The sequence below is a fragment of the Rhipicephalus microplus genome, chromosome 9 (assembly GCF_043290135.1).
Source record: "Rhipicephalus microplus isolate Deutch F79 chromosome 9, USDA_Rmic, whole genome shotgun sequence".
Taxonomy (NCBI): domain Eukaryota; kingdom Metazoa; phylum Arthropoda; class Arachnida; order Ixodida; family Ixodidae; genus Rhipicephalus; species Rhipicephalus microplus.
The window spans coordinates 99,423,744-99,434,989 of NC_134708.1; the positions used below are offsets into that span (position 1 = coordinate 99,423,744).

General features: G+C 45.5%; 1 protein-coding gene across 1 annotated transcript in view; it reads left to right on the forward strand.

Annotated features, from left to right (window-relative positions):
• The window catches only part of LOC142772057 (uncharacterized), a 77,759-nt gene extending 68,157 nt beyond the window's left edge, over positions 1–9,602 (forward strand). The window contains exons 9-11 of the mRNA XM_075874156.1: positions 1,457–1,803; positions 6,601–6,943; positions 9,036–9,602. Of these exons, the coding sequence (XP_075730271.1) occupies positions 1,457–1,803; positions 6,601–6,943; positions 9,036–9,359 (1,014 nt within the window). The 3' untranslated portion in view covers positions 9,360–9,602. The remainder of the gene's footprint in view (positions 1–1,456; positions 1,804–6,600; positions 6,944–9,035) is intronic.
• Positions 9,603–11,246: the final 1,644 nt, after the last annotated feature.

An 11,246-nucleotide genomic window follows, 5' to 3' on the forward strand; every position in this document is an offset into this window, starting at 1 on the left:
GTCTGTACGATAGCATACTACGCCAAACCGAACGAAGACCAAGTAAAAATATAACATCCAAATTTTGCACAGAACTATCACAAGGCAAAAAAGGAATTCTATATGGAGTAAGAGGTAAATCTTTTTTTAAACTCCTCTGTAAAATGTCTCAAAAGAAAATAGCGTTCTTACAATCAATAAACCCCGGAGCACATCCTTCACCGTTCAAACGGCAAGATACTTATATCTACCACTTGCCGCTGCTCACGAGCACCTCAGGGGGGTATTGTGTTTTTAGCATTACCAGAAAGATGACGCAATGAGCGCGCGTCGCAACATCGTGCGGCGATGCCCACTCTTATCTCCTATGCGTTCTTGCCCGGTTTAGAGAAGGGGAGCGACGCTCTTTCATGCGACCTTATCTCGCGGCGGCGAAGAGGGTAAGGTCGTACGCCTTGACTGGCTCAGGCTTTACCTGGAGCGTTTCTGCTATTGGTACCGGGTGCACAAAGGTCACTGCAGTCATTTTAGTCACCGTTTGCGAAAAGAGCACGCTTTTCAAACGCAGCAAAGTAACAAATGAGACGCTCACTCACGTGCATCCGTACCTGTGAGTACGTTTTTGTACGTCGTTTGTGCGTGAGGATTGCGGGGCATGTTTCGATCTGCTTTCCATTTTGCGTGTGACCTTTCAATTTGTTGATAAAGTGTTCATTGCTTCGCCTTTCCAGCAATGCTGTGACTTTTTTAGCTTCCTTTCAAAAATTTTCTCTGCAAGGTTGCCCTAATCATTCTTATTCAATTCGCTAGACTGCGATACTCTAATGCAGCAGGCAAGTCATTGATACATTTACTTTTTAATTTCTCATAAAATTTGCCCACGCAATCGCTCTGTGCTTTGTGAGACAGTCTAGACAGAATTTCAAGCTTTTCACCCAAACATTCATGGTTTCTCAACTTTGTCTGTGAGTACAAATGTCTTATTTCTATGTTGACTACGAACCAGCCCATGTTTCGATCTTTCAAAGCTCTGTTGGTTGATGGCAGAAAAAAAACTAAATAGAAGATCCCTCCGTCATACAAATAGGAATAACACGAAAGCGAGAGGTGTCTTCACAAAAGCACTGCTTATTGTGTAGTGATTATAAGAACAGTGAATAAAAGCAGCGGCTAGTGGGAACGTGTGCTTTAAATACGATGCTAGGTTCTTAAAGGATAAACAAGATTGGCTCAGACGAAGCGCATCTCGGTGACATCGTAAAGAGAAAAGAAGAAAGCAGGAGAGCATGAATGCTAGCTGTGGTAAAACACACGTAGGAAATGTCTTACGTATTGGAAGATTTCGCTAAACTGCCAGTTTCACTCAAAGAATATTTGTGTTAGTCTGTACAAGAAGGTCGAATTGACTTCAGGCATTCTCCCGTTCCGCGAATGCACGCTTCGAGTTTACCTCGCAACGTCTTCCTTCCTCCCACAGGTGAACGAGACTATCGAGACTCTCGCCTTTACCGTGGCAGGCATGCCTGCTAGCAATTTGACGGCCAAATTTTTTCAAGCCATCCACGAAAGCAACGCCGCCTCTCGCCTCAAGATCAGCTGGGTGGATCCCCGCGGCTCCGACTTTGCCCAGGGCGTGGACAATTGCAGGACCAGCTTGCTCTTAACAAGTTTGTCTAGGCGACCCTTGCGAGAAGTTGGGCCCCTTCTGGACACCGTGAAAAAAAGTAGCAACAACTTTGCGGCTACCATCAGGTGCACCGCTACGACACTGCGACCCGTGGTTGACAAGCTGATCACAATCTGCCGTGGGACCAAATTCCTCAAGTATTTGCCACCTTTTCTCCCCGACTCCATTTGGTCATAGTTTAAGGGTCCTTCACATTGACCATTCTCAAGGGTGTTGCATTGCGTATGAACACAGCGGGGAGGAGGTGCAGACAGTTTTTCTTTCGGTGGCCACTGATTGCTGAGAGCGACTGGAATAAAAACTAGCGCCGCAAGCTTGCTAATTATCTGCTTGAAGTGTACTATTCGGTCCTTGAGTGTGCCTGCCAGCACGTAGTGAAGTATTTCAGAGGGTATGGAGTACCAATGTGAATTTTGGGGATATCTGACCGATATGCTGTTCGCACATGAAAAACGGTTCATTTGCTTGTGACTAACCGTACTGGTTTACCTAAGGGATGCACGTCAGCGTAGGATAATCCATTCGAAAGGGAGCCAAGAGCAGGGGTGACCGAGGTAGGGTGTAAAAAGCATGATCCTGTTTTCATTGCTGCTGCAACGGTGCATAATTCGATGCCCACTAATGAGAAAAGTTGATGTAGAGTGGTCCACTCACCCCCTCCCCCCCCCCCCACCAAGAAAAAACGTGCTGATCCTTCCGTTATAACAATCAATATAACACGAAACATGTATTGGTAAACGTGGTTATTTTTGTGCACATAACAGAACTTGTGCAATGCGTGGGGGTGTTCCGCAACTGCAGCACCCTTTGCCTTTCGAACACGCTCACATTGGCGCCTAGTTGCCCATCTTCGCCACGACGACTACCACCCATGATCATGATTCGAACAATGTGGTAACTGAAGTTTATAACACATACCTGGATACAGCCTATCATGAATCACGCGCAAATATGGCATCAACATGCACCCCCTAAGCATTAGTAATGAATGAGCCCGTCTTCAAAGCGTCGTTAATTTTAGCGAGAAAGGTCCTGGTGTGCGCTCTTTAGTAATAGGGTTACCCACGCCTGCACTCATGTTTTCACTACGCCTCTGCGCTTCAGCAGCGTGGGACGCAGCGGTTCGCAGCTTCAGCCGCAAATGCGCCCACTCAATGCACCTCCCACCTGCTTGCTTCTGCTTCGCTTCTACAAGGCGGAACATTCACCCATTCATATCATTTCGTTTCTGCGGTGTTCACTGCGACAGTTTTATTGTCGGTTCTATCACGCTCGAAGTAGTCTACGGCAAAACACCTTAGGTAAATGTGGAAGCTGTACGACTCCAACAACGAGCTTTTACCCACAACCACGAAGCGAAAGGAAAAGAACATGACTAGGTTCGCGAGTCTCCGATGCTCATGCGGTCAGAGTGTTTCAGCCATTGATAAGCTTTAACCATTACCTCCAAGACTGGGCGCAATATCAGACGCAATGCTTTAACTGTGGTCTCTTCGACTAATCGTGCTCAACCAGTGCTAACAATATATTGCCTATTCTAGTCATGCCGTGGCATTCAAGCATTAGCGCGGGCAGGTGTCTCTCTTGCCATTCCGGTCACTGTGCTCCCCAGCATCGAAAAAACTTCGTGCGCCTCGCTGCCGCAAGAGAGCGCACTGACCGAGGATTCTGCCGGCAGTGGAGACCGTGGCAGAAAGCAGAGCCCACAGCGTACTGGCGTGCAGATTGGTTCATTCAATCACCGTTTTTTGATGACGATAGTATTGCTTGGGGACATTCGACGCAAAAGTTTGGTGTGGCTGTCTGTACATTAGTCTGTTTGTCCACCGTTACCACGAACTAGGTACTCTCAACAGCACCAGCCGATACCCCGAACGGCCGACCCCATCCGCAGCGACCACGAATGTTGCCCAAGAATCAGCGTTTATACCTGTGCGATTGTCAATTAAAAAGCAACTATAGCGCATATCTGAGGCACCATAACAACACGTGTATATATATATATATATACATATATATATATATATATATATATATATATATATATATATATATATATATATAAATAAATATGTATATATATATATATATATATATATATATATATATATATTTGGCATGTTCGTCTTTTACTAGAAAAGGCATACATAAATAATGCTAAGGACTGTAGCGCTTATCACGCTGCGCTGACCATCCAACGCTTGCACGGAAAGGCGAGTGTTTCCAACGCTTTGCTAAAACAAGACAGTGGTGGCACCTACCCGTCGCCTTGCGTTCTACACCTTATTACCTCTGAGGCGGACGCGCACACCCATCTCAGAGCCACGCGCTTTGTTTTTGAAAAAAAAAATTTGCCAGATGGCAGCCATGTCTCCCGTGTGACGGGACTTGATGCACTCGTTCACCTCCGCTGCACGCTCGAGGCACTCTAGCGCAGCGCCTCCAGAATACCATTCACCAATTTTCTTGAGCAGAACATCAAATAAATGTTTTGTTCACTCTCTCCACACACAAGACTATCGTCTTTCGACGACATTTGCAGATTAAATGCAGATACGGGGCCAATTTTCTTTTCGATGTTAGTTTGTTCGATGCCTTTTGCTGGATGACGTATCTACCCAACACCATAAAAGTGGTAATGTAAATAGGCGACCATAAATGAATAAGATGCGACTTTAACCTGTCCGTGGCCACGGCTGCACCGGCGACGTTCAGTCTAGACAACAGCGGTCTAGGCGAATGGCGACTACCTCCACCCTCCTCCCTGTCTCTTGCTTCTGCGGTGCGAACCCAGAAAATGGTCTTTTCGTTTCGTACAATTGGAAAAAAGCTATAGGTGCGCCTTGTGAGCGCGAAGCATTGTGCGCTGCGGGCACAGCTGTCTCGTCATACCCGGTGGTGTCGGTGTCGTCGCAAGAAGACAGCCGGTTAAGTGCTGATCCTGAGATCCGCGTTCGGTCGGCTAAGTCAGCCTTCCTCTTAAGCGTACGTTCGACCTCAATTCAACGTAACGCACTCAAGCTGACCCGTTCGTGTGGTTACCTATCGTGGCTGCGTCTCTGGCGTTCTGTGAAACGAAGAGGAAACGTTGACATCGCCGGTGTGCGCGCAACGTGTTACCTGTGAATCTGTTTTGTGCTTCTTGTATCAATTTTCGCACTATTGTGGCATCCGTGAAAACACAGTAGAACATGGGAACGTTGCTTCTATACACTGGTCTTCCCGAACGTTGATCAGACCGGGATTGCCAGAAGTTTTTTGAATTTTAATTAGGTTAGGCTTAATTTAGTTGCTCCTTATTTGCATGTGTATGACCTTCATCGATGACAGGAGTTTACTTCGCTCGTATTCTAAGAACGTGGAGGAACTGAAAGTTGCGTGACAAGCTTGTCAGGATCGTATCACACGCACCATGAATGAATGTGCAAATATGGCCCCGCAGGGTGCACAAAAGATACTGAGTGGATATCGTGGCTGGCAGTTGTCCCGTTCACGATGTGTTTTCCTCAAGGGCTGCTCACCGGTGGGAGGCCTTTCTATGGACTTGTATAATCGTCTACCAATCTTTCAGTTTTTCCTCACATTTCACTCCTCTCTCTATTTTTTATAGATTCTTGTGAGCTACTGGTGAAGGGTCGTGCTCTGGTCCAGGGCTCACTTTTGTCATTTTTCCTGACATTTACTACCCCCACCCTCTCCACCCACATGCCAAAATTCGTCCTTTGAAGGTGTACAATTGAGATGCGTATTTATATATCTGTACGCGCCGCTTTCCAGTCACCGAAAACAGCGCATGCATTTTGCGCCATATCGCTTCTGATGGCGAAAACGCGCTGAAGTTGCTTAGTACAGAGGACCATCAGCGGTATGAGTAAAAATAAATAGCTCGCTGTTAGCAAACTGGACAGCGTGCGCTTTGTGGCCTAGTGGTGGCACGCCGTGTGCTGCGGAGCGCGAGGTAGTAGGTTTGACCCTTGGCGACAAAAAAATCTCTTCTTGTTTTTTGTTCCCTTTGCCGTTTATTATTATATATTTCACAGTGCCTTATCCGTGACGGAAATGTGTGAAGTGTTGTTAGGAAACTCCTGTACCACCAGCTCTCATACAATCTTGCGTACTGTAGCATATTGACTTCTACTTATATTTGCTCATTCTGGGTTTAGGAGCAATGCTTTTGTGGGCACGAACATCTAATTGCAAAAACATTATGGCGTATCTCGAACCAGGCGCAGAATGCTCGGGAATTATTCGGGTGAATTTTCTTCGAAGGTTCTATGAGTCACTCTCATTTAATAGAAAGACAACGGCTCTTCATGGCCCACGCTCAAGATGCCTATGTTAGCATCATCGTGCGCAAAAACTTGCGCGATAACTGAAACCTACCGAGGCCCTTTCCAAAAAGACCACGTGACTTTATGAGAACGAGTGATTGCATCGACTCGGGACAGTCTAAATTAGCTGTAGTTGCGGCTTCATCGTGGCACCACACGAGGGAGCGACTAGCTTACATTACACGATAGCTACTTGACATCACTAATTTATCAAAGGTAGGTGAATCCCAGAGGCAGTGCAGCATCGGCTGAGGAGCGCGAACTTTTGTTAAAGAGTACAGAGACGTTGGAATCTAGAGAAGGCTCCAAAAGATTTGATCTTGTGGCTCTCACGCTGGGGCTTAGGCCCATATGCTCAGATGAGGTGCACATTAAAGAACCCCAGGTGATCAAAATTTCCGGAGCCCTCCACTACCACATCTCTCATAGTCATATGTCGGTTTTGGAACGTTAAACACAACATATAATTATCATAATGACGCTGCGGCTCGTCATTTCTTGCAGAATGTCTGCTCCCTTATTATATAACTTGCTTTATCAAGCATGAAGGTGTGCGAAAATGTAACGTGCTCTTTTTGTGTCTTTTTTTTCTTTTTCATGCAGTGACCTCAAGCTGAGCGTCGATATATCGGAACAGGATGGGTTGAGCCTCATTCGGTCCCTTGAAAGGAACAGAAGTGTGCGAGTTCTTGAACTGTCTAACTTCCTTTTCAGAAAAAGAGCCATTAGAGCACTCGGCCAACTGGTGCAACACAACCAATGCATCAATGAACTCACTATTTCTATTCAAAAAGGTAAACAGGAGTGGAACCAAATGAAGTCGGTCTGTCGTGAACTCAAGGAGGCTGTTCTGTCTAACCGTGCGCTCACCGTCTTGAATGTGGAGGTGGCCAACTTTAACCTCGCCAACGATTTTACCATCAAGGACACCCTGCGGCGTAATATGGTGAGCCTCAATTTCATTGAGAAACCAACGCTTCTAAGCCTAGATTCTAATTTTGTACAAATGGGAATTGCAAAGGTGCACTCTCAGCACAAGTACGGATCGCAAAAATCGACAAGCACGGTTCTGGAGAAACACAGCTGTGGTATTAGAGGCTTTTCCTGAAGTCTAAAACATCTGTATTACATTGTGCAGCCGCTATGAGAGAGAGCGAGGAAAGGAAGGTAGGACGGCAAAGTATAAGGTAGCATCCGGTAGGTTACCTTGTACATGGATGGGCGAATAGGAAATGTTAAAGAGCAGAGAGAACACAATAGCACGTCACCGCACGCACGCACATGTACAACCGAAAGTTTCACTCAGTCTTTGAGACAGGCCAGCAAGCCTATTACGTAGTAGAAGGCCTTTCAAGCGTGAAGTATTGACAATGGCGTAGCATTCTTGCCTCTGTCATGGGCACATCGTCGAGACAGGTTTATTTACCAAAAAACAGATAGGTCAGCGTGAGGAATATAGTTTTTTCTTGCCTGCTACTCTACACTGAGTGAGGGAAAACGAGAGCAAATGGAGTAGCTGATGACAGTGGTTAGATAGAGAGGTGAATGCACCGTCCTTTCCGATGGAGAAGCCCCACCGCGATGGTCTAGTGGTTGATGGCAAATTCCACTCGTAGAGCGGGAGCAAGTTTTCTTTCTCCAAAGCGGACAATCCGCGTTTCGCTGGTAGATTCGGAACAAGTTTGTATTTTCCACTGGTAGATTTGGAGCAATCCACTCCTTGACGAAGCGTTCCACGTGCCCAATGCTGCAGAGACGGATTTTGCCGGAACTCCGAGAATGCGTTGTCATCATTTCCGGTACAGTCGGGCAGCTGGGTTGCCTTCGGCGTGTTATTTTGAGGCGGTCTGGTAATTCCGTGCTCTTGTTTACATTCCTAAAATTGGTAAGTGGTAGCCTTGCTTTCCGCGAGACTGCGTGGTCGAAATGCGTTATTTGCAGTGGCGACACAGTTGTCACTGAAACGTCGAGAGCCGAAAAGAAACTCGCTTCCGGTAACATTTAGTGACGTATGCGTAAAAAACTTCTGGAGAGACCTCACGCGGGGCATACGTGTTCCACTCGCATATCTCATTTGGCACACTCCGAGTGCTCGCTCCAAGGTTTCGGCGGCCACTCAAGATCTACCAGTGGAATTTGCCATAAAGTAGGCGGCTGCTGACCCACAGGTCGCGGGATCGAATCCTGGCGGCGGCGGCTGCTGCATTTTTTATGGAGGCGAAAATGTTGTAGACCGGTGTGTTCAGATTTGGATGCTCATTAAAGAACCCTAGGTGGTCGAAATTTCTAGAGTCCTCCACTATGACATTTCTCATAAACATATTGTGGTTTTGGGACGTTAAACCCTACATATCGATTCCAACTGAAAAAAAAAGTTAACTCTCTTCATTTATTTCAGTTGCATTCTAGACGTCTCTAACTACTCTTATGACTGTAGTTGCACTGTTTGTGCCAGGCCAAGGGCCGAACACGGTCTCATCAGTTAATCCCCTACAGTGAAATAATTTACCAGAAGGAATCAGTATTTGCCGTTCAAGCGCGTATACCGGGCAATCACAAGTTATGTCCTCAAGTCCTTAAATAATCATGTCCTTAACTAATCATGAAAATTTCCACGAGCAATTAATGATACATGTATCTCAATAGCATTGTATAACCTCCTTGAATTCTGTTTTTGTTCTTTGTGTTTTTTTGCGGCTGGGAAATTCTTGTTGTTGCTTGAAGCCCCTCTTCGTCATTTGTGCAACCACTGTGATTAGTTCCAATGTTATTACTTGCTTTGTATTTTTATTAGTTATTAGTTATTAGTTGCTCTGTAGTTGCTCTGTATTGTGGCAGAAGTATCACCCACTAGCATTCATTCCCATGTACCCCCCTTACTCTATGCTCCGTAATAGAGCCTGTAAGGTATTTTTAAATAAATAACTCAATAAATAAATAAATAAATAAATAAATAAATAAATAACTCCAAGTGTTTCTGGCACATGAGTGTTTACAACTGTGAATATAGTCGAGTTCACATACTTTTCTAACCACAGATGTACGTCAACGAGGCCTCCTATTTTGTCAAGGGTTCCAACGACCGGGGTCACGCCACAGCCTTTGAAGCGCTGAAGAAATCGTACTCGCTGAAGAAAGTGGTGCAGTGGTCCTTCAACTTGAAGGCAGAGCAAGCGATGAAGAAGATAGAGGACGCACACAGACGGTACGCCGCCAACTACTTCACGTTAACCGGAGTCGTGAAGGACCGAGTACGTTGCGAACCGGACCCTGACGGGCTAGCCACACTTGAAGAATTCCGCGTGAATGTGCTTGCGCACCTTTGCAATTTTCTCAGCATTAACGATGTACTGCCTGACTAAGTCTACAAACTACTTGTTCTACCCTTTCCCTTTTTGACTTGTTCTATACTTCCTTTTTTTCATGTTGATCTTAACGTAAATATGTCCAAATAATATAAAATAGCATCTCTGTACTTTTTGAAGGCTCGGTCACGTTTCAGCATGCCAGATACCCAATTGTACTTAATTTTTAAATTTTTTGTAACCAAGGAGACTTTCCAGCTCCTTATTTTTGTACTGAATAAATCTTTCGGAATAGGAAAACAGTTGCGGTGATTTTCATTCCTCCATTCTTAAGGCATTGCGAGACAGCCACAAGAATCTGCCTGCGCGCAGTTGCATCTTCAATGGCTGCCGCACCCACGTCGACAAACAACGAGCCTCTTTCAGGCATTGCCAAAAAAAAAACGTACATGAGTCTCTGTCGTCATTCGGCACGTTTTTACTGGCTGCGCAGTTTGGCAGAAAAATCGGCAGTGCTTCCGCCTACATACGTTCCATTGAAGGCACACTAAAGAGAAACATTTACTTAGCTGTAAATGAGAAACTGCACTCTCGTATATCTCATCCTACATGTTTCAAAGTCATAAGTCCACTATTATAGGAGAATATACAAGTCGACGTTTTATTTTCAATTATGTGCAAAAACTTTTGCATGCAACTTCAAACATTTTGAGATGTACTTTTCGCGTTTTCGCAACAAACGGCTCAGTTAGAACTTCTGAAACTTTCTATGCTAAGTCCATGGAACCCACAGATAATGCACGTACGGTGCACTGATAGAGGACACCCGGCAGTGCTGGCCGGCGGCCGACGGAGTGCTAACTGCTGGCGAGATTCTAAAATTCGGCTCATGCACGTTGGTGCATCCAGTGGGTGCGTACCCCGCATCGTGTGCTACTTCTCTGTCCATGCACTTGGTGTATTCTAGCGTATACCCTAAACACTTTCACTTTTCGCACTGTAAATCAGCCGATACAAACTCCGCCTTCCACCTTCTTTTTTGTTTTATTGAAACGATAAAACAGCCCAGGTTTATGTGAGTATGGAGGCACCGGCTACTCCTTTTCACTTATGAAGTAAAATATGCCGTAAGAAAAAAACCACCTGGCCTGCGCGGAACGCGCAGTACCTTCACAGCCAAATCTAAAAGAGCGGCCTTTGAGAGCTTTTTAATTTTTACTTCTTTGGATAGCCGTTGCTAGCACATTAGCCGAATACGCTCTATGCCACAGATCATTCTGTCGCAGGCAGGCATTCACTGTGATTGTGCTCAGATTTGGGCGCACGTTAAAGAACCCCAGGTGGTCGAAATTTCCGGAGCCCTCCACTACGGCGTCTCTCATAATCATATGGTGGTTTTGGGACGTTAAACCTCACAAATAAATCAGGCATTCACTGTGCCAACATTCGTAATTCTTGGGAGAAGCGTGGTAACCGCTGCGCACTTGTAAGGAATTTCGTGCATTTTTTAAGCGGTCGGAAAACGATTAAGAATTATGCAAGAAGCTGCATGTGGAATTATGCAAGTAGAATTATGCAAGCAGCTTTTGTAATCCCCACAATCCCTCGCACTGGGTGTGTTAATAAATGAACATCACGCTTTTGCGAAGGGTTCGAGCATTCGACAACCCACTCGTTGCGCAATTCGCGTTGTGTGACACCTGGTTCTTCCTTAGCTGTTTTAAAACGCTTTATTAGTCAAAATCACGTGATTTATTTCCCGACATCAAACCTTCTTATTAAAGCTAGTTTGCGAAGGAGTTCCAAGCACTGACGTGGCTCAGTGACTGAATAGCTAGCTTGCAGGTAAAGGACTCGGGTTCAAATCTTATTGTGTCCTTGGTGGTTTGTATTGACTGAGTTTTCTTTTTATGCAGCCTGCTTGCGCTCCATCTGACAAGATTC